General features: G+C 40.8%; 1 protein-coding gene across 5 annotated transcripts in view; it reads right to left on the bottom strand.

Moving 5' to 3' along the window:
• The window catches only part of FKBP15 (FKBP prolyl isomerase family member 15), a 66457-nt gene that overhangs the window by 24900 nt on the left and 15302 nt on the right, over nt 1–26255 (bottom strand). For all 5 annotated transcript variants that reach the window (XM_066256484.1, XM_066256480.1, XM_066256483.1 and 2 more), the window contains 11 exons: nt 25681–25750; nt 18441–18515; nt 18034–18132; nt 13923–14072; nt 12655–12723; nt 10483–10629; nt 7940–8076; nt 7398–7455; nt 3662–3769; nt 1629–1731; nt 638–744 (listed from right to left, as the gene is read on the bottom strand). In XM_066256484.1, the coding sequence (XP_066112581.1) occupies nt 638–744; nt 1629–1731; nt 3662–3769; nt 7398–7455; nt 7940–8076; nt 10483–10629; nt 12655–12723; nt 13923–14072; nt 18034–18132; nt 18441–18515; nt 25681–25750 (1123 nt within the window). The remainder of the gene's footprint in view (nt 1–637; nt 745–1628; nt 1732–3661; nt 3770–7397; nt 7456–7939; nt 8077–10482; nt 10630–12654; nt 12724–13922; nt 14073–18033; nt 18133–18440; nt 18516–25680; nt 25751–26255) is intronic.

Raw genomic sequence — 26255 nt, 5'->3', positions numbered from 1 at the left:
CATACACTCCGTCCCAGTGGAACATAGCCCGCCCACCATCACTCCCACCCCTCCCTTAAGAATCACCAAGGAAGTGAGACCCCATTATCATTGGGAGTACGTCTTATCCGTCAAATGTACAGGAGCAGGAGAAAGCGTCCACTCTCCTGGCAGTCAGCAGAGGCAGACGGGCTGCTACCACTGCCGTCTGTGAAAACTGAGAACCTACTCTAAGGGGTCACTTCTAGAGGATAGCTAGACATCAGAGGTCAGCTGCACTTTCTATGCAGCCTCCACCTTCAACCTACCACCACTGTGCTGAGTACATGCAGAAGCTTACTCTACCAATTGTTTGAAAAAAAAGAACAGAGAAGACACAAATTTATATCCCTCAACTAGACGTGTGAAAAGGAAAGAAAACAAGTACAGACTGGGCCTTGACTGTGTGCAGACTTTGTTTGTTCTTGTATTTAATCTGTACAACAACCCATTGGCATGTCATCCTTTGGCTGGGTTAGGAATGAAAACCTGGTGGTTCAGGAAGGGGAATATTATCTCTGAAGGGAGCTACTATACGAATTGTGCAGGAAGAAGAAAAGAGACTGACTAGAACCAAAATAAATTAGAGCTTACAAATGATACGGTTTAAAAATGTTACCTGAAAGGACTGGGAATTGCTGGATACAGCAGAGTGGGAATCGAGAGCTGCAACTTGCATTAAGGCAGCAGAGGGTGCCTGGAGCCCAGAGACAGACGGCTGAGGCGCTGCGACAAAGCAAGAGGTTTTCACTGTTACCCACCCTTGCTCGTAAGAGTCCAGAGTAGCACCTTACACGCTGGCAGGCTTCAGACCTGACCACTTTCCTCAGGTACTCTCCTAAAACCAGCTCTACTGGAGTCTCAGCAGTGGGCCAGTGAACAAAAGTGGGTGTTCGCGAGGGCCTCTGACTCGCAGAGATAATCCCATCAGCTGACAGGAAGCACAGAATTACACAGAGGGTGATTCTCATCAGCTGAGTGTGGGTTTCTAAAAACTGACAGTGCAACACAGCAAGCAGACCAAATCCATCTCCAGGTCTGAAAATGCCCTACCTTAGGGACAAACTGACAAGTTTTACACTCTAGTCCAGTTCTTAGTACTAAAACAATACAGCCTAACAATTTAAGGAATAGCGATGAGGCCTTGGCTGGTTGGCTTAGAGGCAGAGCATCAATCCAGTGTGTGGATGTCCCAGGTTTGATTCCTAGTCAGGGCGCAAAGGAGAAACAACAATCTGCTTCTCCACCCCTTCCCCTCTCCTTTCTCTTTCTCTCTCTCTCTCTCTCTCTCTCTCTCTCTCTCTCTCGCTCTCTCTCTTTTCCTCCCACAGCCATGGCTCAATTGGAGCAAACTTGGCCCTGGGCACTGAGGATAGTTCCTTGGCCTTGCCTCAGGCACTAAAATAGCTCAGTTGCTGAACAAGGAGCAACAGCCCCAGATGAGCACCGCCCCACAGAGGGCTTGCCGGGAGGATCCCAGTCAGGGCGTATGCAGGAGTCTGTCTCTCTGCCTCCTGCTTCTCACTTAAGTAAAAAAAAAAAAACAATAGTGATGATAACTTTGCTGTTGATCCAATTCAAAGCCACAGCACCTCAGAGAGGTTCCTTACCATGTGCAGTCACCTGTGGGAGCCCTGGCTGTGCGGGCTGAAGAGAAGGCTGGATGGATGGAGTCGGCACGGGTTGCCCAGCTCCTCGGAGAGCACTCCCTTCCTGAAACAGGCAACAGGATTTTGGTCAGCATACACGCATCCTCAACTGATAACTAAGGCTGACTGTCTACCCTAAACCTGCTTACAACACAGGGTTCCTAGGCGAAGAAGAGGAAGGAAAAGCAAGCAGGAAGGCATGAGTTCTGGGTGTGGGGACAAAGCACTCTATTATGTGTAATACAGTAAGATCTCATCTCCCTGTAAATCACATCAAATAATTAATATAATTTCCTGTTAGTTTTATTATCTGAAGCAGCTGAAGTGACTGCTCTCCACAATGTACCATTTACCAAAACAGCAGTGATCTTAAGACTGACCTAGTCTGTTCCCACAGAAGAGAGGTCTCTTGCGAGGAAAGCCAGGAAATAATCCAGTCTCTCTTTTTTTTTTTTTTTTGCCAAATAATTTCCACAGCCCTCAAGGCACTCATGAAGATCAGAGAGAGTAGGTTTTACTGCACCTCATTACCATGTTTTGGAATAATACCGTTTTAGACTGCTTTCCCCCATTCTTTCTTTTCATAAAAATCAAAGCAATGTTTTTTACTGTAACTCTGAACAAAGTTATCTCAGAAACATCTCCCTGATTTATAGAAGGGAAAGAAAAACCCAAGGCATAGTATCCAGTGACTATGATCTACTATGTTACATACAGTTCAAGGGCTGAAATCTCAGACATTCTTTTACTTTGACACTTCCTCTTGTTTCTCATATTCTCAGAAATGTATTATGCATTTCTGGAAAAGCATCCCACTTTTCCATCACAACAGCTCTAAATTAACCTAAATGTCTAACAATAGAGTGAATGGAATTATGATAAACCAGCATAATAAGCACTGGGTTACTTTAAAAAATAATAATGCTTTGCTTTATTTATTTACCTTATTATTTTAACATAAATGTTCATGATATGACATTAAGTTACACAGTAATACATATAGAAGAATGCCCTATAAATTAAATGTTTCTTCTTTCTTTATCATTTATTCTACAAAGAATAAGTAGCACTTAAAATTTTCAATAAGAACAAAATCTCATCCAAATTTCATTTCCAGAAACCAGATAAAAATCATTCCTACTAACCACAGGCCACAGAACTCTCATCTTCCTTTAAATGTTAAATTGATTTAGAGCATTCCAAAAGAAAAATATAAAAAAAAATTGTGAAAAATAAAGCTATCTTGGATAATTTTTCTGAGTATGACCTTTGCTATGTTGTACATCCAAGTGAAAGAATCCAAAAAAATCCAATCTCTATTAAGCATTTCAATTGAAAAAAGATGATTTATTCAATAAAGAATTAAACAACCAGAAAAGAATTAAGTTAGAATTAAGTTATTTCGTAACACACAATTTTAAAATTGATTAAAATTTTAGATGTAAATATAAAATATTTCTTAAAAACACATGTGATGTTTATATCTGAGAGTGGGAAAGCTTTCTAAACATAAAGGAAAAAACATTTGGTTGTGAAAAAATTCCTGAACTTCCAAAAAAAATCAAACCACATTTAATGCCAAAAGACACAGCACTGTGATCTTTAGTTACAGGTAACATCAGTGGGAAGACAAACATTTCCCAAGAGGACCTAAATATTCAATCAACAAATACAAGTCAAGCATCTTTTATAAGTTGGGCACCATGCGGTCTAAAGGGTGATTTTTACTGGCAATAGACTTTCTAGTGGAAGGCTAAATTACCTACTCAACACTGCCCGTTCATGTAGTAGATATATGAAATTACTTCCATTTCTCAGAGGAAGTGCTAATCAGAGTAGAAACACGTATTACCAATACCAACTTGTATCATTTTGAATATAAACTTTCTAAATAACCATTCTAGGTTAGAAGCAGAAAAAGCAATAATTTCAACCAAAGGAAAAGAAGATAACAACTTTTGCGCAAGTCATTCTAAGACAGCCAGGGAACATACTTCAATCTCTGAGTCATTGGAATCCAGCTGTGGCGGAAGGATGGGCAGCATGGGCTGGCCCATTTTAGCCATCCGAGAGATCAACTTGGCCTTGACTGTATCAGGATTCTAAAAAGACAGGAAAGCCATAAAAATCACTGCAATCAAGGCTCATTACCTTCAGTCACCTCTGGACTTTTGGCTCTTACATCATATTCAAAAGTCGCCCTGCCATACCTATTTGAAACCATTTCTTATGGAAAATGAGAACACTGTCTGGCCTAGAAATATCTACATGGAAAAGAAAAAAATAAGAAAGAAAGCAACACATACATGGGTTATACATAACAGTAAAAATAATTCCCTACATGTTTGGATTGCACAAAGTGGTTTCATATGTAATACTTCATTTTAACCAACTCTCCCCACCACACATAAATATTCTCGTTTTACAGAAGAAAAACTAAAGTACAGATTAAAGAAGGGAGGCATTTTAAACGAGAGTGCTCCTCAAAAGCCTGGAAGAAATTTCAGTAGATGAATATTCAGAAGAGATTTGGGGACAGAAGAAAACAGGAGCTCTTTGTTCTAAGATCAGGTTCATTTAACTCTGACTTGGCGCAGACTACACATTACACACTAGTGTAGTCACACAGACCACACACTAGCCCCTGTGCTAGAAGCATCTGTATCCATTAACTGGTTCAAAGTACAACCTTCAGAGCGGAGAGTACATACCTCTGAGGGTGTACAAGATGATCTATTGAGCACAGAAAGAAATGCTTATAACTGCTATTTTTAAATTATTTTAAAGCCACAGCAACAAGACAGTAAACCTGTTTACAGGGATTGACAGTACTTCATTATCTAATTTGTAAATAGTCACAGACTAGGAGTGTGTGTTCATTTTTTTTGTAACTGATGGAGATGTATAATCAAAAAAAGTTGGACCCATCAAGGAGGACTCCACACAGAATACTATGATCTAGAGAAAAAATAAGGATGAGGAAATTTTGTATACACTAATATGAAAAGATATTGTTATTTATAACATGTAAAAAGGAAGGCAGATAATATATATAATATGCTATTTTGGGAGAAAGAGGGGAGAAATAAAATATACACTCCTGTCTGCTTGCATCTGCATAAAGAAACACTGGAAAAATCTATATAAGAAACTAATGAAAGCAGTTACCTAAGGGGGCAGAGATGAAATGAGGACAGTAGGGACAGGGCTGGGACTGAGTTTTCCCAATGTATATCTTGTTATAATGTTTTGCTAACTATACTATAAGTGTATAATTATCTATTCAAAAAAAAATTTTAATGTAAAATAAGAGAAAGATGGTTAAGAAAAAAAAAAAGGCTGAGGAGGGCCCTGGCCGGTTGGCTCAGTGGTAAAGCATCGGCCTGGCGTGCAGGAGTCCTGGGTTTGATTCCCGGCCAGGGCACACAGGAGAAGCGCCCATCTGCTTCTCCACCCCTCCCCCTCTCCTTCCTCTCTGTCTCTCTCTTCCCCTCCCGCAGCCAGGGCTCCATTGGAGCAAAGTTGGCCCGGGCGCTGGGGGTGGCTCTGTGGCCTCTGCCTCAGGTGCTAGAATGGCTCTGGTCGCAACAGAGCAACACCCCAGATGGGCAGAGCATCGCCCCCTGGTGGGATGCCAGGTGGATCCTGGTCGGGCGCATGCGGGAGTCTGTCTGACTGCCTCCCCGTTTCCAACTTCAGAAAAATACAAATAAATAAATAAATAAAATAAAACTAAGCTTTAAAAAAAAAAAAAAGGCTGAGGAGACCACCAGTGTTCCAGAAATTATGAAACTTCGAAATAGGTGGCGAAAGTTGCTGTGTCTAGAGAGCACAACAGATTCAGGACTGGGTAATTTTTTGTGGCCACTCGAAGTTCTGAAATTCTAATTGTTTTTCAATTTTCTTCTGATTCTTTGGCTTAGCCTTCTGGGTTTAAGAGATCGCTTTTTTTTTCTTTTTTTTTCTGACGTGAGAAGCATAGAGGATCACTTTTTACACACATCGAATCAATTACTTGCTCAATAAGTCCTGCTTTTGGCTGAATATAAAAAAGTAAACTAGAACTAGAGAGAAATTACTTATCAATTTCACTCCACAAAATCATCCTGTTTCCCAATGTGGAGGGTGAAGGCCACTGTTCTTTTGAAGTGCTTTATCTACCATCTCATCTTGTGGTGGATTCAGCTGGTTTGCCCCGGTTTGGCAGAACCTATACCTAATTTTTTGTTGAGTTCTGAGAACCGCTTGTTAAAATGGCACTTGTAATCAGGGTTCTAAGGTGGGCCCTTGGGCAGCTGCCCAATGTGGAAATCACAAATTCACATTCCTTACTCTTTTTTAACATTCGTCTGCACAACAGTGTATTCTAAGCTCCTGTAATAACGTTCATTCCATCCACAGGTGAAAAAAATTGCAAGTGAGGACGCCAATCAAGAAGCAATGTGGAAACATCTTAAATAACAGTTTTATTGTTTTTTGTCAGGTATTATTTAATATTTTTTCATTAATATTTTAAAACTCTCATAACAATCTACTTTTGTGTACCTCTTTTATTTTTATTTAAATATTAAACACATGAAATAATAAACTACCTTTCAGTGTATCGTTTTTCTATAAAGGGGTCCTTGTGTTTATGACACACTTCCATTCCTATGACAGTGACGTAACCTGAATTTTGGTGGTCGAAACATACCCTAGCCTAAGTCACTTATCTATCTCAACACAGTTGTAAAATCACAAGCTAGAACATAAAAATACAACCAAGCCACAGAAAAAGGTAAAGGATAGAAATAAACTGTACACTGTACTGCATATTCTTCCACTGAGCAACCAGTTCATCCACATAGTCTCTAAGTATAATGTTAATGGCAAAAGCCAAAACACGTCTCAATTTTTAAAAGTTTTTATCGGAGCGAGTGTTGTAAACTTGAAACATTATATGTCGAGATTGTCATAACCTGAGGACCCCTGTACTTAGAACGGTCATTAGGGCAGAGAACCGGTTGCTAAAGTATTTGAATCCCACCACTGATTCCCTCTACATGTAGCAAACCCAGAAGCCATCACAAACCAGGCAGGGCAGCAGCAAACTGCAGTGTGCATCCTCCAGAAGACATTCAAACCCAAATTTTACTACAACCATATGCAGACCTAATCTTACACTTGGGGAAACACAGAGGCCCAGTGTCCTGTCAAAGTCAAATAGCTGGTGAATTAGTGCAGAATTCCTGAGAGAATAAAAGTATAAAGATACGTAGTGTGATTACAATAATAATTAAGCTAATGTTATGGGCTTTTACAATATGCCAGACAGAATACTAAAAACTCCATAGGCATTATTTCATTTAGCCCTCATAAAAATCTCTTGAGAGGTACTGAAGATATATTCTAAGCAAGCTCTGAGCTTAAGTGTTTTACAAACATCTTTAATCCTTACAAGAACTATAAGAGGACTGTGAGAATTATTTCCATTTTAATAATACAGAAGCTGAGGATCAGAGAAGTTAGATAATTTTCTCAAGGCCACATGATTATAGAAAGATTTGAACACAGGTCTGTCTATGTACAGAAGCCCAGGCAAATTTATACTGACTCCCAAGGAAAAGGAAGGGAACAAAGTACCATTGACGTCTAGCTAAATCTACGGTTCTCGGCATTTTTTTATATATCTATCCTACACATGAACACTCGACAGCAAATTGGGGATGAGGGAGACAGACTCATACTCACGGCATTGACTGTCAGCTGTTCACTGAGGGAGTTAGATTTGGTTCGAAGAGCTGGCTCCCTGAAAGCAAGCAAAACACACCCTGGCATGAAAACAATTCCATCAACACTAGTCCAGATTATACAGAATAAGCAAATTGGTTTTGAAAATGTTGACCAATTTAATAATAAAATAGAATTTTAACTTTTTAGTTTGGTTAATCTCTGAAAGCTAAAAAAGATGGAAAACTTTCCATCCAAATGTTCTTTATTTATATTTTTTTCTTGGGTATCTATTTTGTGATTATCCTTTTGTCCAATTTTATTCCAAGGTTTGCTAGGCATTCTTATATAGCCGAGTTAGTGCTTTTCCAGACTATGAATATTAATCCTTTGTCAGAAAAATCTGATGCAAGTACTTTCCCCATTTTCCTCATCCCATTTTTAATAGTTATTTAAACATTTGTTTTATGGTTTTCAACTATATCCCTATTTCTGAACCCCTCTAAGAATAATTTTTATGGACAACAGCAGAGCATGATACAACTCCAGTATCTGACCCCGACCTGAAAGGCAGCGACGTGGGTGGTGACACAACAGGATCAGCAGGGAGGCTGTCAGCGCCGGGCGTGGGAGAAGGGGCCGCGGAGTCCCGGGAACTAACACTGTGCCCATCAGAGCCGGAATCTCTGGCAAACTTCACCTAGGGAAAGAACCCACAGGTGAAACAGGTCACCAAAAAGGTACTCTTCCCTCTTCATTCTTGCATTTTACTTATTCCTCATTACACAAGTCATCATCTGTTCACTGTAGGCAAATCAGAAAATGCAAATAAGCAAGAAAAAAAGTAAGAATAACCGGCAATTCAACCACTAAGCAATTACATTGTTAGAATTCTGGATGCAGTATTTCACATTTATTTTATCTGTGTGTGTGTATGTTTACAAAAATGGGGCCATACTGTTTTGCTTACTCACTGATATATTAACATATTTCCAAGTTACTAAATTAATGGTCTACATCACTTTTAACTGCTGAAAAATATGTCTAACTTCAAGGGTCATGCCCTTAACTTCCACTATCTAAGAAAAAAAATCTCCAAAGAATTCAGGGAACAGAAGTCATAAATATCTATGCTATTACAAAACTTATTTCACCAATTCCTAGCTGTCGAATATTAAAGTTATTTCTGTCTATCACACACAATACACACACATTCACACACACACATGCACACACACACACAAGACCATACTATCCATACTGTTTAGCAACTTCCTTCTTTCAGGAAGTTGATTCTGGAGCCCTGACTAGTTGGCTCAGTGGCAGACCATCAGCATGTGGATGTTCTATGTTCAATTCCTGGTCAGGGCACATAGGAGAAGTGACCATCTGCTTCTCTACCTCTCCCCCTTCTCTCTCCCTCTCCTCTCTCTCTTGCCCTCCCACAGCCATGGCTCAACTGGTTCAAGTGTATCAGCACTGAGTGCTGAGGATGGCACTGTGGAGCCTCTACTTGAGGTGCTGAAAATAGCTCAGTTGTGAGCATGGCCCCAGATGAGCAAAGCATCAGCCCCAGACGGGGGTTGACAGGTAGATCCTGGTCACAGTGCATGCGAGAGTCTGTCTCTGTATCTCCTCCTCCTCTCACTTGGAAAACAAGATTAAAAAAAATTAGATTCTTGATATTCTTTACGAACTACATAAAAGTCCACAACTTGACCCTGGCCAGTGGCTCAGTCAAAGCATCGTCCCAAAACACCAACGTTGAAGGGTTTTTTTAAAGACTTTAAAAATATTTATTGGTTTGGCCCTGGCCGGTTGGCTCAGTGGTAGAGCGTCGGCCTGGCGTGCAGAAGTCCTGGGTTCGATTCCCGGCCAGGGCACACAGGAGAAGCGCCCATCTGCTTCTCCACCCCTCCCCCTCTCCTTCCTCTCTGTCTCTCTCTTCCCCTCCCGCAGCGAGGCTCCATTGGAGCAAAGATGGCCCGGGCGCTGGGGATGGCTCCTTGGCCTCTGCCCCAGGCACTAAAGTGGCTCTGGTCGCGACAGAGCGACACCCCGGAGGGGCAGAGCATCGCCCCCTGGTGGGCGTGCCGGGTGGATCCCGGTCGGGCGCATGCAGGAGTCTGTCTGTCTATCCCCGTTTCCAGCTTCAGAAAAATACCCCCCCCCAAATATATATATATATTTATTTATTGGTTTTATAGCGGGATGGAGTATCAACTCATAGCTGCCTCACTTTAGTTGTTCATTGCTTGCTTGTCCTATGTGTCTTGACTGAGTAAGCCCAGGGCTTTGAACCAGCGACTTCAGTGTTCCAGGTTGACGCAAGGTTGCAGGTTTGATCTGTCAGGGCACATACAGGAAGCAAACAATGCTTGAACAACTAAGCGGAATACCAAATGAATGCTCTGCTCCCGCCACCCTCTCTTTCTCACCTCTCCTCTCTCTCTAAAATCAATCATTAAATAAAAAAGTCCACACCCTAACCTGTGGTGGGACACTGGATAGAGCGTCAACTTAGAACACTGAGTTCGCTTGTTCAAAGCCCTGGGTTTGCCCAGTCAAGATACATATGACAAGCAGGCAATGAACAACTAAAGTAAAGCAATTATGAGTTGAAACTTCTCGCTTCCCATCCCTATCTCTGTAAAATCAGTAAGTAAAATCTTTAAAAAAAAAAAAAGTCCACAACTTAATTGGTCTCTTACTAATGGACATTTTGTTGTTTCCAGTTTTTTACTATTACAAACAATGTGGCAGAGGAAACTAAATCTATTTCTACATATCTATGGATATATAGGTATTTTTACATACTTATGAGAATAAATTGATAAGGTAAATTTGTAGCCATGAAATTACTAAGTCAAAAAGTATGTACGGTGAATACAAATCACTATTTTAAAGACAAAATAAAAAGGTTAGTGCAGAGAAGTGATTTGCTCAGTCCAGACCTCTCCTAGACTTGGAATAAACAGCCAGGAAGGATATATAAACCTTGGTCTTAAAAAAAGTCTTTAGAATCTGGTTTTCAAACATATTTATATTCATTTTACTTAACTAGCAAAGAGGAGGCATCAACACAGCACAGCACAAAGTCACTCACCCGCCTAATCTCCACCTCGAACACCAGGATCGAGTCCGTTGACTGGGTCCACCCTATTACCCCTTCAGAGCCTGTAGCGCAGGCCGGAGGGATGATAAGTAACCGCTTCCCTCCTTTCTTCATGCCCAGCATTCCATCCTCCCAGCCCTTTAGGAATCAGAGAAGGGGAAAGCTCATCAGACACCAACCTCAAAAAAAAAAAAAAAAATGAAGTATACAATCTTCAGGTTTCACTCATTCATACTTTCAGGTTTAGACCTCTGGAGAGAGCTCAAGTTCAACTAATCCCCCGCATCCCCACTGGTTATAAAAATATCTAGAGCCTTGGCCTGTTGGCTCAGTGGTAGAGCATTGGCCCAGTGTGTGGAAGTCCTGGGTTTGATTCCTGGTCAGGGCACACAGGAGAAGCGCCCATCTGCTTCTCCACCCCTCCCCCTCTAGCTTCTCCTCCCTTCCTGCAACCAAGGCTCTATTAGAGCAAGCTGGCCCCGGGCACTGAGGATGGCTCCACGACCTCCACCTCAGGCACTAAAAAATGGCTCCAGCTGCAAAGGAGCAAGGGCCCCAGATGGGCAGAGTATTGCCCCCTAGTGGGTTTGCCGGGTGAATACTAGTTGGGGCGCATTCGGGAGTCTGTCTCTGCTTCCCTTCCTATTACCAAAAAATAAAAATAAATAAAAAAAGAATATCTAAAACACTGCTTCTAAATTTACTTGTAAAAGCCAGTATATCCAGAGATGGATAAAATATACTTATCTCAGATAATAAGAGAAATTGGGAGGAATAGAAGAATGGTATAAAGAGAGAAATGAAAGTTATTTATTAAATATATTTTTCCAAGTACTCTGGCAAATGCCTTACTCGCATTATGTTGTTTAATCCCCAAAACAACCTTATAAGGTTAGCAGCATTATCTTCATTTTACAGATGAGAAAACTGAGGCTTTGGGAAGTTAAATAACTGGCCCAAGATCAAACAGTAAGTTGTTAAGCCAACATACCACACCAGATCTATCTAGCTTCAAGGTCATGCCTTAATTGCTAAGATCTATAGGAAAACATCTCCCAAAGATTCTGGGGAAAGGAATCATAAATATTATGGAGAAAAACTTTTCCCCCAAGGATGAATGAGTATTTTCTAATGCATCAGCATATCCTGACACAACAACTCCCCATATGTGTAAAATACTCTGTTGTAACACTCTTGCTCAGCTGATAAAGAAAAAATTCACAAGGTAAACCCAGGTCCTTGGACTTCAACCCCAATGCTCCAACTCCTATGTCACAGTTGCCTCCCACAGTAATTGGGAAATGCTGATTCAAATCATCCCAGCTAGATAAGAATCAACCCATATGATAAATTTCTGAAGAAACAGTTTCACTTTTTTCCCTATTAGGCTGTAGAAAAAATTTAGTAATTTCCTCAGTGTCACAGGATGAGAAAGAAAGGGTATGAAACAGAGAAAAGAAACGTATCCATCCTCAATAGTGTATTGCCCTCGCCTATCCATGGGGGAAATGATCCAAGACCCGAGCAGACGCCTACCACCACAAATAGTACTGAACCCATATGCTTTTTCCTATATGTACATACCTATGATAAAGTTTAATTTATAAATTAGGCAGAGTAAGAGATTACCAACAATAACTATAATAAAATAGAATGGTTACGGCAATATGTTATAATAAAAGTTACATAAGCGGCTTTGGGCCATTAAGTAAAATATAGGTTCCTTAAAAACAAGCCGGGCGATACTGCAACAGATAACCGAGATGGCAACTAAGTGGCTACTGGGCAGGTAGTGCTGACAGTGTGGACATGCTGGAGCAGGGATGAGTCACGTCAGGGCAGGACAGAGAGAGACTTCATCATGCTTATCAGGCCAGCAAGCAACTTAAAACTCATGAATTGTTTATTTCTGAAATTTTTCACTTAATATTTTCAGACCATGGTTAATAACCATGGGAAACTGAAACCATGGAAAGCAGAACGAAGGATAAGGGGAGAATACTGTATATTGTCTCATAAGTAAAAATCTCCCAAGTGCAGATAACATAACACATTTTTCGTTACTTTTTGGCCAAGACTTTCCAGACTCTCAGGAGACACCCAGGTTAGAGATTTCACAGAGTTTAATCTAAACTAAGTCTACTGCAACAGGTAAGCCTTTACCTTGATGACTTTTCCTGATCCTAATTTCAGGCGAAGCAGCTTATCTTTGTTAGCAGTGGAGTCAAAAACCTGCAATTTAATCAAAGTAAGTGATAAATGAAGTTAACCAATTCCAAAAATAATAATAACCATTATAATATGCAACTTACTATATACCAGCACCATTTTTCTGGAATAGGGACTGTCAGATATGCTAGGTAAATAGTTCTTAGGAGACCTGAAAAGACAGGACCACGCCATGCTATCGAGTGTTATCACATAGAGTATCTCCGGGGCAGGGCTTCTCCAGGTTTAGAAAAAAAGTAACTTCACCTATTAAAAGTGTCTTTCATCTATATAGAACTGTCAAATAAATTATCTCATTTAATGCTGACACCAATCCTGCCACTAACCCTAAACTCCATCCACCAATGGGGGAAAAATTTAAGAGCTTAAATGACTTGACAAGGTTAAGTTAGGATAAAATTAGGAATTGAATCCACTTTTTTTGACTTACAGTTTCAAGTTCTTTCTATCATACCACACTGCTTTTGAGGGCTTAATAATATTAAAAGACAATAAGCCCAACCTATATATATAGTATTGCCTATAAGAAAAACAGATAACTGGAAGGTCTAAAAAGAAGTTTTAAAACCTAACCCTGTAAGACAGGGGTCGGGAACCTATGGCTTGCGAGCCAGATGTGGCTCTTTTGATGGCTGCATCTGGCTCGCAGACAAATCTTTAATAAAAAAAATAATGTTAAAAATATAAAACATTCTCATGTATTACAATCCATTCATTTCCTACCGCTCATGTTCATGGTTGTGGGTGGCTGGAGCCAATCACAGCTGTCCTCCGGGACAATACCAAATTTTTATTGGATAATGTGTAACGTACATGGGCCGTTGTATGGCTCTCATAGAGTTACATTTTAAAATATGTGGCATTCATGGCTCTCTCACCCAGAAAGGTTTCCGACCCCTGCAATAAGATATATGCAAGTTGAAAACTGGGGAGAACAAGACATACACGTGAGCAATTTACCAAGAATAACACTTGGGAAATTGGTTTCCGTTTTCTCTAACAGAAGAGTCATAGCGGCACTGAGAGGATTTTATGTTTGCATTTCATGACTATGCTCCAAAAGGAATAATAGGGAGTAGAGTAGGGCTCCTAAAAGATTTCTATTTGCCAACAGCAGCAATTCACAGTAATACTTACTACCTTACATCTGAATAGCCCTCATGCGGTTTAAATTACAGAACTTACAGGGTACATTTTCTTACCGGGCCCAGGCCATGATTCTGGAAGAGCCAGCTGGTATAGGCCACTTCCAAAGAATCTCCCACTTCCACAGCAGGGCCCTCTGTTACAATAAGGTCCTGCGAGAGCACTGCCTCCAGGGAAGAGGTGCTATTGCACTTCGCAATGCACACCTGCGAGACAAAATTGCAGCAGCATAAGCTTAGTTTAAGCTCAGTAAGTACTCACTCCATGTTCACTCATGTGCTTTTCCAAACAGTGGCATCCACTAACAAAACAGATAACATGTTTAGAAGTGAACCACTCCAAAGTCAGTCATCTTGCCAGGAATCAAAATGTCTAAGACTATGGCTTTGGAGTCAGACTGTCTGAGCACAGATCTGGGTTTATTGCCACTTATTAACTTGTGTTCTTAGCCAAATAACTTAATCTCTGTGAACCTTATTTCATAGAGGTTTTTTTGTAAAATGGAGATAAAAACTATGCATAGTTTATAACGAGGGTAGTTATAAAGATTGAATACAAGTAGAGTAAAAGGCACAGTGCCTGGAAATTAAAAGTAAGTATATATAAATGTTAGCTATCATTACCATACTGATTTCCTGCCTCAGTATTTGGGAACTGAGGCAAGAAAGGGAGCTTTTAGGAAAAATACAAGCAACATTTTTAAACAACGCAATGGTGCAGAGACTTCATTTCTTTAGTATTGTGGTGGACAGTTAGACAGACATGAGCAGAGCAAAGACTACAGGCCAGGCACAGGAGCTCACCAGGGCAGAAAGCCCCAGGTGCCTAGCAACTAACAAACTAGGAAAATAAGGACCTGCCCCAGGATGGCCTTTCCTCCCTTGGCCGGTCATGCAGTTTAAACCCCCTGACCTTTCATGGCACTGATCGTGCAGTTTGGACCCTCCCCTGATTTTTCTTCCCCTGGCATATCGCTAGTCATATGCTTTTAGATCCCCTTAGAGGACAAAGAAGGGGCAGGAAGAAGGGGCAGGAGAATAGCCTCATACGACCCTTTCATGACCACTCCTTTAAGCATTAAGCCCTAGGCAGGGGTCCCCAAACTTTTTACACAGGGGGCCAGTTCACTGTCCCTCAGACCGTTGGAGGGCCGCCACATACAGTGCTCCTCTCACTGACCACCAATGAAAGAGGTGCCCCTTCCGGAAGTGGAAGTGCGGTGGGTGGCTGGATAAATGGCCTCAGGGGGCCGCATGCGGGCTGTAGTTTGCAGACGCCTGCTAGAGATAACATCTAGGTCTCAGCTGTATGTCAGCTCCAGGCCCAGAAAAGCAGCAAAACCAGACAAGGATGTCATGGGCTGACCTCAGGACTAATGACCTCCAGCCATGGCACTGGCCAATCAGTGGAGACTAAGACCTGAAAGGACATACCTGGAAAACTAATAAATATTCTAAGATCCTCCCCTGGGATCTACCCTACGATCTCCACCCTTTATAAAGACCTTAGGATAGAAGACCCAGCACCCTCTCCCTCTCAGGAGAACGCCCATGTCTTCCTCCTCCCTTCTTCCTCCCAGGCACTTTTTCCTTGCCTCTCTCTCTTTCTTCTAATCCAGCGGTTCTCAACCTGTGGGTCGCTGGATTAGAAGACCCCTGGCGGGGGTCGAACGACCAAAACATAGGGGTCGCCTAAGGCCATTGGAAATATTTCGACCCCCGCCGGGGTCGCGACCCACAGGTTGAGAACTGCTGTTCTAATCTCTAAGGAACCCCTTGAGACTTGCAACCAGAAAAGCAGTGGGCAGCAGCAGCTCGTCCCCGAGGTCCCCTTTTCTCTTTCTTTCTGCACAGTCAATAAATTTTTCCTTTACTTACTACACTTTGTCTCTCTCTCTCTCTCTCTCTCTCTCTCTTTTTTAGGTCAGATGAAGGAAGTTAGTGAGTCAGACTCCCATATGCACCCTGACCAAGATCTACCTGGCAACCCCATCTGGAGCCAGTGCTTAAGCACCAAGCTATTTTTAGTGCCTGAGACTGATACACTCCAACGGAGCTATCCTCAGCACCTGTGGCTATGCTGGAACCAACTGAGCACTGGCTGGGGTGGGGGGGAAGCAGAAAAGGGAGAGGGTAGGGAGAGAAGCAGATGGTCGCTTCTCCTGTGTGCCCTGACCAGGAATCAAACTTGGGATGTCCATATGCTGGGTCGACACTCTATCCACTGAGCCATTGGCCAGGGCCTGCACTTTGTCTCTTGATTGAATTCTTTCTCTCAAGAAGACAAGAATCGAGATCTTGTCACTGATAACAATATGACCTTTTTTTCTCCTTTCTTTCCTTTTGGCTCACCTGTCTCCTTCTTCCTTGCACATCCACTCCCTTAATCATTAAGCCATCAGGACAATGAGGTTTGAGTCAGCATTAAACAATCCTAGGAACAAATCGTTGGGTCTACTGACCACAGAGTTTCAATCAAACTAAAGATAACATCTAGGCCTCAGTGCTGTTTCAGCTCCGGACCTAGAAAAGCAGTGAAGCGAGACGCAGTGATGCCACGGCTGACCTCAGGGCCAGATGCAATGATCGACTATCTGCTACCCTAGCACCAACCGTGAGTAGAGACTGCAACCCTAACTCCATAGTCCCCTATTTAACCCATCCCCTAGAAATCCTCAGGAAGCCAGCTCTTTGAGCACTAGCTCACCTGTACTCTAGCATGATGCCACTTCCTCAAGTAATAACCCTTACTTTCTTTGCTGCAAACTCTTATTTGTGGGTTACTGGGCTTTAAGGCATACAGGCAAAAAGACTCCTTCAGTCTGGTAACAACAAAAAACTAGGGGGAAAAAGGCTCTTTACAAAACTGTATTGCATTCCCATAATTTAATATCTCCACCACCTACAGTTTTAGCCACACATTTTCTTTAAAAATGTTTCATTACTGTACTCAAATGAATGCTAACTAAAGCAATGAGATGTCATATTTTACCAAGCAAATAAGACTAAAAAAAACCCTACAGAATTCCAAATGTTGGTACAGGTACAGTAAGAGAACTGATAGGAATATAAAGTAGTACAATCTGTCTGAAAAGCAGTGCGCAAAGTGTATGCAGAACCGAAAAATATTTGAACTCTTTGACAAAATATTGCACTTTTAGAAATCTAGTGTAAGGAAATAACCAGGTGTAAAAAACAGAATATAGACTTATGTACAAAAATGCTTAGGACAGTATCATTTATCTCAAAGACTGAAAATAATCTAAATGCCTAAAAGCAAGGGAATGACTAAGTAACATTATTCAGCTTTTAAAATGTTTCCAAGTAATTTTTCATGAAGTGGGGAAAGATACATTAGACACTATTAAACAAAATAAGTAAGGTATAGAACTATTTTTATTTTTTTTTGTATTTTTCTGAAGTGAGAAGCAAGAAGGCGGAGAGACAACTCCTGCATGAGATCCACCCGGCATGCCCACCAGGGGGCGATGCTCCATTGCAACTGGAGCCATTCTAGCACCTTAGGTGGAGGCCATGGAGCCGTCCTCAGCACCCAGGCCAACTTTGCTACAATGGAGCCTCGGCTGCGGGAAGGAAAGAGAGAGAGAGAGAGAAAGGAGAGAAGGAAGGGTGAAGAAGCAGATGTGTGCTTCTCCTGTGTGCCCTGGCCAAGAATCGAACCTGGAACTTCCACATGCTGGGCCAACATGCTGCCACTGAGAAGGTACAGAAATCTTATATATAACGTGTGAAAAAACAAAGTGTCAGTAGTGGTTATCTTGGGTAGTATGTGTAATTTTTTTTAAATGCTTTTCTAAATTTTCTACAATGATCATGTCATAACCTTTAAAAAATTCCTTTAAAACACTTTAAAAGGTAGTTTTATTTATTCCTTAAGAAAATTTATAAAGTGGAAATGTTTTAAAGGATTAAGTTTACACTTAGCCTTTTTTCTCTTTAAGTCTCATTTTCAAGCAATTTGAATTAAGTATTCCTATTATTTCCCTGAAATACAATATGCTCAAGTGACAAATTTTGTGGGGTATTGTTTTTATGCTTGGCCACTAAGAAAGTATAGCAGATTATGGGCTTTTAATGTATCTTCCCCAAATCAAAGGGAATCTAGACTACTGTTTGGCATTTCAGAGGAAGAATAAAATGGTATTACCTGTTTATTGAACTCCACAGCAGCCTTCTCTGACTCAAACATGATGGACCAGTTTTGTCTCTGGTCATCATAAAAGGTGCTATAGTTATTGGGCCGAACCTGGGGAAAGGAGAAATGTTGGTACAACTCAACCTCAGGCCGCATAGCAGATAAATCTGACTGCTTAACCTCATACAGAAGGGCTGTAACTATGGCGGACCCCAAGAAAGATATCAAGGAACACTCTTCTTCTCTCCCACCTTCCTTAGTCCACATTTCCAGAAGGCAGTTAAGAGACCTTTCCAAGAGGCTCTGTTAAGATATTCAGGCTGAAGCAGCAGATCTAATTCCCAACAGGCATGCACAGACCAATTTCTACTATAAACCTATCCCAAGAGAGTTAATGATTCTAATATAGGAAGTCTTACCATTAGCTCAAAGTTCAGATGAATCCTGGCCACAGTAACTGGCTGTTGTTGGCTGATATAGAGAAGAATCCTATACTGTACTCAAGCCACAATGGACAAAAAAGAGAAAACAGAAGTTAAAAGACAATACAGAAATCAGCAGTAAGATGTCAAGGGTTGTACCTCATCCAGGCATAAAATTCAAAACTCGGTTAATCCCGGCCCTAGTAGCTCAGTTGGTTAGTGTCATCCTGACATGCCAAGGTTGCAGGTTCAATCCCTGGTCAGGACACACAGAGGAATCAACCAATGAATGCATAAATCAGGGGTCCCCAAACTTTTTACACAGGGGGCCAGTTCACTATCCCTCAGACCGTTGGAGGGCCGAACTATAAAAAAAACTATGAACAAATCCCTATGCACACTGCACTATATCTTATTTCAAAGTAAAAAAACAAAACGGAAACAAATACAATATTTAAAATAAAGATCAAGTAAATTTAAATCAACAAACTGACCAGTATTTCAATGGGAACTATGCTCCTCTCACTGACCACCAATGAAAGAGGTGCCCCTTCCGGAAGTGTGGCGGGGGCCGGATCAATGGCCTCGGGGGCCACATGCGGCCAGCAGGCCGTAGTTTGGGGACCCCTGGCATAAATAAATAAAATGAAACAAAATTTTTTTAATTTTAAAACAAAAACCCAGTTAATCTCTTAAAGCTTGGATTTTAAATTATATCTTCTCACTACCCATTTTAATCTCTTTTCTATGGCTTTACTCTAATTGTAATTAGCAATGTATTTTGTTGTTTTCATTTGTATGAGGAGTGAATAAGAGAGAAACAAATGGTCGACAGTTACATGAAAAGATGCTCAACATTATCAGTCATTAGGGAAATACAAATTACAGTGGTACCTTGAAATACAAGTTTAATTCATTCTGTAACCGAGCTTGTCAGTCAGTCAACTCGTGTATCAAATTTCTCCCATTTAAAAGAACTGAAATAGATTTAATCCATTCCAGCCCTCTGAAACATCCCCAAACCATCCCAACTTATGAAAAAGACATGTTTTTAATTAAGAAACACACATGTATACTTTACCAATGCATAACAAAATATATGAAGTAAAAGAAAAAAGTGTTATTTAGTACTGTATTCTTACCTTGGAGACATACGAGTGCAGCTAACAGAGGTGAATGGTGGAGGAGTAGGGAGGAAGGGATGCAGGCATTGTACACACATAAACTAAAACTGCACTTTCTTAACACTAAATGTAAACTAAAACTGCATTTTCCTTACTTTAAACAAAACTAAGACTGCACTTTCTTTCCTTAAAATGAAACCACAAAAACTTAATTATAAAAAAAATGCACTTTCTTAACTTTAAACTTAACCTAGGCTTAACATTACGTATTTTTCATTTAATCATCGCCTGTTTTTGCTTTTTTGGCTGCACTTTCACTTGCAGGACTTTTGAATAAAAATCTATCCAAAGAGGTTTGCTTTTGCCTGCCTTTTAAAATGTTACCAAAATGTGACAAACAAGTGTCATTCAAAAGTGCTGCGTAGGACCAGTTGAAACTTTTTCTGGGTGTTTCTTTTCAATGAAACTTGAAAGTTTCTCCCACATTGCAAGCATGTCTTTAATTTCACTTGTAGAAATCACTTCCTCCGACTCTACCTCCACCTCACTACTAATCTCTTGCAGAAGCTCCGTATGTTGCATCATCTGTAGCTCCTTCAACTCCTCAGTTGAGAGTTCCTCCTCATGTTCCTCAATGAGCTCGTTTGTCACCCTCATCTACCTCCAGACCCATCGACTTCCCAAGGGACACAATTTCCTCCAACGCTTCTACCTCGCTCTCGGTCTCTGGTTTGAATCCTTCAAAGTCCCGGTCTGCAACATCAGGCCATAACTTTTTCTATGCCGAGTTCAAGGTTCTTCTTATAACCTCTTGCCATGCCAAGTCAATAATGTGTAAACATATCACGATGTTGTAGTGATCTTTCCAAAACTCTCAAAGGGATAGAACTGTATTCCCAGTCATCTCAAAGCAGCAGTGAAACAAGTGCTTTGTGTAAAGCTTTTTAAAGTTGGAAATGACCTGTTGATCCATAGGTTGCAAGACTGAAGTCATGCTGGGTAAGAGGTAGAGGACTTTCACAAATTTGAACTCATGGAGAATGTCATCTTCAAGACCAGGTCGGTGGGCTGGAGCATTATCAAGGATTAGTAATGCTTTTATCAGGAGTTTACTTTCTTGAAGATATTTCTTCACTGCAGGACCAAAGACGAGATTTACCCATTCAATAAAAAACTGCCACGTAACTCATGCGCTAGCATTGGTGCGCCACGTAACCTGCAGTTTTTCTTTAAGAATCTTGTGAGTCTTAAAGGCTCGAGGGTTTTTGGAATGATACACTAGCAGTGACTTTACAGTCACCGCTAGCATTTGCACACAATGCAAGGGTCAGACGGTCCTTAATGGGTTTATGGCCTGGCAGCTTCTTCTCCTCTGCGGAGATGAAAGTACTCCAGGACATTTTATCCCCAAACAATCCTGTTTCGTCACAATTGAACACTTGGGGGATGTAGCCTTCCTTTGCGATAAGCGCAGCAAAACGTGCAATGTACTCCTCAGCTGCCTTAACGTCAGCACTCACAGCTTCACCATGCCTCACCTCTGAGTGGATGCCAGATCTCCTTGAAATTTTCAAACCAGCTGTAACTTGCCTTAAACGTATCTTCTGCTGCCTTTTTTGAGGTTGATGGTTCTTTCTTCTTTAAGTCGCCGTAAATAATATGTGCCTTTTCACATATTACATTCTCCATTTCCTGCCAGCTCTTTCTCTTTCACTCACACCCACACCAGCAAAAGCTTCTCCATTTCTTCATGGATATTTGTCCTTAACTGGGACAGAATTGTAGTTCCTTTTGCTGGATTTGCACTTTTGATGGCATCCTTTTGTTTAAGGATGATACAAATTGTAGATGTATTGCGGTTGTACAGCCTTGCCAGTTCAATCTCTTGGACACCACGCTCATGTTTTTCTATTATTTCTTGCTTTACTTCTATCGACATCATGCTTTTCTTCTTCTCATCACTGTCCTTTATACTCACTTTTTTGTTGTTGTTGTTGTATTTTTCTGAAGTTGGAAACGGGGAGGCAGTCAGACTCCCGCATGCGCCCGACTGGGATCCACCCGGCATGCCTACCACGGAACGATGCTCTGCCCATCGGGGGCATTGCTCTGTTGCAACCAGAGCCATTCTAGCGCCTGAGGCAGAGGCCATAGAGCCACCCCCAGCACCCGGGCCAACTTTGCTCCAATGGAGCCTTGGCTGCAGGAGGGGAAGAGAGAGACAGATAGGAAGGAGAGGGGAAGGGATGGAGAAGCAGATGGGCGCTTCTCCTGTGTGCCCTGGCCGGAAATCAAACCTGGGACTCCTGCACGCCAGGCCAACACTCTACCACTGAGCCAACAGGCCAGGGCCTACACTCACTTTCTTTGGCCCCATGATAGCACACAAAAGAAGTTAGTAAAAAACGCAAAAATGATGCAAGAATGAGTACAGCACATGAGATTTGACTCGATTCTGTGGGTAACACGTGAGAAAGAACGAGATGCTGGTGTTGTGTTGCCAATACTGGACCCATGCGCCAACACGTCAACTAGCGTCAGCTTCTCGAATCACGACTCGTATCTCGGAACTTTGCTCAGATCTCGAACAAAAATACGGACCGAGTTGCAGCTCATATCTTAAAAAAAATTCATATGTTGGTGTGCTCATATCTCAAGGTACCACTGTAAAACTACTGTAAGGTTCCACTTCACACCTACTAAAATGGCTGTTAAATAAAATGGGAAACTAATGAAGTACTAGCAAGATAGTGAAGAAATTTGGAACCTATACATTGCTTATAGGAAAGTACCATAAAACTGTACAGCTGGGGTGAAAACAGTTCGGCATTTCCTCAAAAACCTAAATATAGAATTACCTTATGACACAGCAATTTCACTCCTATATACCGTATTTTCCCATGTATAAGATGCATCTTAATTTGGGGGCCCGAAATTTGAAAAAAATGTATTAGATAAAACTTATTGAACTCAAGTTTTATCCATCATAAAATTCATACAGCTCCTCATCACTGACAAAACTCCTATCCACTAGCTTGTTCTCATCTGTGTCTGATGATGAATTACTGTCTTCAACAATGAGCGCAAAAACAAGTGCAAAAAAATGGGAAATGCAAGTAAAAAAACTACAACCACTTTATAAGACACACCCAGTTTTTAGACCCCAAATTTTTCGAAAAAAGGTGCATCTTATACATGATGTAATATGGTACCAAACAAACTGAAAACACTTATATACCAATGTTCACTGCATCATTATTTATAATAACTAACAGGTGGAAACAACCAAGTGTCCATCAACTGATGAATGGATAAACAAAATGTATTTTATATAATAAAATATTAATCAGCTATCAAAAAGAATGAAGTTCTAACACATGCTACAACATGGATGAATCTTGAAACACAACGGAAGTGAAAAAAAATGAGCCAGACACAAAAGCACAAATATTGTATGATTTCAATTATGTGAAATACCTAGAATAGGCAAACTCATAGACAAAGTAGTTTAAGGTTACCAGGGGAAAAGGAAAGGAGAGATGCAGAGTTATTGCTCAATGATCACGGATTTTCTGTTTGGGGTGATGAAAAAGTGGAAATGCAGAGTGGTGATGGTTGCTCAAGATTGTGAATGCAATTAATGTCACTGAATTACATTTAAGTTATGGTTAAAATGTTAAATTTTATGTTTCATATATATTTACTACACACACACATAATAACCACACACAAACACGTACATAAAACCACAGGTAAACAAATTATTAAAATCCAACCACAGAGGGGAGGATAAGACTAGGACGGCTCATATACAATCTTGCACCAGAAAGGTCTTTCCTTATCTTACATTAGGCAGATGGAGTGAGGGGCTGATCACCTTAATGCATGCAATCCAGTTAGGAGCTGGTCAGGGAAGCATCACACATGAATTAAAAGTCACTCCATTGTGGGCTGCCACTATTCTGAAGCATTATCTTTCTAGGCTTTTGACTGAGAGCCTTAAAGGTCTCTGACTACTCAGTCCTGAACATTCTGCCCACCAGAGATTCTGAGCTGAGTTCTTTAACCTCCTCCCCATGAAGTTCAAAATCTAGCAATCGTATTGGAGGAAGGTTGTTTGATTCTTGTTACAGGTTCCCATCTCATAGTAGAACAGGGGTCGGGAAACTTTTTGGCTGAGAGAGCCATAAAAGACACATATTTTAAAATGTAATTCCCTGAGAGCCATACAATGACCCGTGTACATTACGCATTATCCAATAAAAATTTGTTGTTGTCTCAGAGGACAGCTGTGATTGGCTCCAGCTACCCACAACCATGAACATGCGCAGTAGGAAATGAATAGATTGTAATACATGAGAATGTTTTATATTTTTAACATTTTTTTTTTATTAAAGATTTGTCTGTGAGCCAGATGCAGCCATCAAAAGAGCCATATCTGGCTTGCGGACCATAGGTTCCCGACCCCTGTAGTATAACTTTATCTCCTATGCACAAGATTGCAGAAGTCTCCCTCTGCCTTTCGGGCATAGCACCTGGACTCCCACACTGTTCCAGAACTCAGCTATGGTCTAGGGAGAAAGAGCCATCTTGTGTTTCGGAGCTCCTCTAGTTTTTGCCAATGTCCTTGTCCCCAGCAGTCTTAGTGGTTGGGCCACACTAGATTCTTAGTCTACTCTTAGGTATCAGCAAAAGTCTCAAGGGAAGAAAACACTCAACTCATTGGCTCATCCCTCTCTGATATTTTCATTCATCTAGTCCTCTGCATTTCCACAGTTCTCCAATGAATTTTAAAATATAATTTTTACAATTTATCTCCTTTTTAAAATAATTATTACAGTAGGAATGTTATCTGTCGCAACCTACTACATCCTATCTGGTAGTGAAGGGTAGTAAAATCCCAATATCAGATTTTTATGATCCAAATGGCAACCCCTAATGAATTACTAGATCTAAATAATAATCACTGATGACTGCTAATGAAATAAGAAACAACCACACTTTATTTACCTCCAGATGGAAAGATAAAACAAATTTAAAGGACATAGTAACCAACTGCAATATATAAACCTTGTCATATCCTGATTAAAATGAAAGAAGGAAGGAGGGAGGGAGGGAGGGAGGGAGGGAAGAAAGGAAATCAGAGATATCTGAATATTAGCTGGTAGGGAATGACATCAAAGAATTATTGTGGGAGGTTTTTAAACATGATAATGACATAATGGTAACGTTTAAAAAATCTTTTGCCTTTAGAGGTATATACAAAAATATTTACAGCTAAAATTGCATGCTGGAGATTTAAAATAATCCGAGTGGGGAAAGAAGGAAGACTGGCTGGGTTTAAGGCAAAACTAGATTAATAACTGTTAAGAGCCTAGTAATGTATCTAGGAGTTCATTATTCTAGTCCTACTATTTTTATGTTTCCAAATTTTCATAATTAAGTTTTTGTTTTTAATACAAATGAATATCGTCTATTATATTAGTTACCCTGAACAGGTCCATCTTCTCTGTGTGTCTCAGAGTCTCTGAGGAGTATAGAATCCATGCTCTCTGGACCTCTGAAAGTCTGTAATTTCTTATACTTATTTCAACAATGTTCAAAACCTTCTAGAGCAGAATGTGAAGCTAGATACAACCCACACAAGTAAATCAGTGTTGGGGCTTCTAGCCACAGCTTCTTTATGACCCAAATCAATACTTGACTGTGTGACCAGCTGTCCATCTCATTATCAAATTTTCAAAGGATAAACACTGGTCATGAATGCAGGTACCAAGACATATTGCTCTAAGTCGTACACTAAGTATTGTTCATTTCCTAACAACGGGATGTTCTTGGTAAATGGCTTACTCTAAAACTCCAAATTCTTAAGCTAGGTTCACATCATAAAGGTCAAACTTAAAGATTTTGAGTTGGCTGGATTTGTTTTAATGCACAATAGTAAGCAAAATGTGATCATAAATGTTACTACATGCCTAATGTTAAAAATTTACATTCAAAACCACCATTCTAATCCTTGGATATACGAGACACTAGGCAAGCGCGGACGAAAACCAGGACATCAGTATGCTATGGGGCACCGGAATATACACGAGACGTGGCGGCAATCTCACCTCTCTGGCTGTGTGGTTTCCCAGGACTGCAGCACCAAACTTGCCCTGCTTTACATATTGACCATTTGTGCTGCAGAGGCAAAAAGCAAAACAAAAGAGTAAGTATTAATACTTCCTAAACTAAGCAGAACCAGATTCCTGCCATATAAAAGTGGAAAATCACCTGACCGGGCGGTGGCGCAGTGGAAAGAGCGTCAGACTGGGATGCAGAGGACCCAAGTTCCAGACCTCGAGCTCGCCAGCTTGAGTGTGGGCTCATCTGGTTTGAGCAAAGCTCACCAGCTTGGACCCAAGCTCGCTGGCTTGAGCAAGGGGTTACTGAGCCTACTGAAGGCCCACAGTCAAGGCACATATGAGAGAGTAATCAATGAACAATTAAGGTGTCACAACGAAGAACTGATGATTGATGCTTCTCATCTCTCTCTGTTCCTGTCTGTCTGTCCCTATCTATCCCACTCTCTGACTCTCTCTCTCTGTCTTTGTAAAAAAATAATAATAATAATAAAAGTGGAAAATCTAGTCATGCAACCTCTAGAAAAGAATGGAAGTGAGCAGTTTATAATTTAAAGCTTGTT

The sequence above is a fragment of the Saccopteryx bilineata genome, chromosome 2 (genome assembly GCF_036850765.1).
Source record: "Saccopteryx bilineata isolate mSacBil1 chromosome 2, mSacBil1_pri_phased_curated, whole genome shotgun sequence".
In the NCBI taxonomy this organism is placed as follows: domain Eukaryota; kingdom Metazoa; phylum Chordata; class Mammalia; order Chiroptera; family Emballonuridae; genus Saccopteryx; species Saccopteryx bilineata.
The sequence above is the reverse complement of the archived record's forward strand: the minus strand, read 5'-3'. Positions and strand labels throughout refer to the sequence as shown.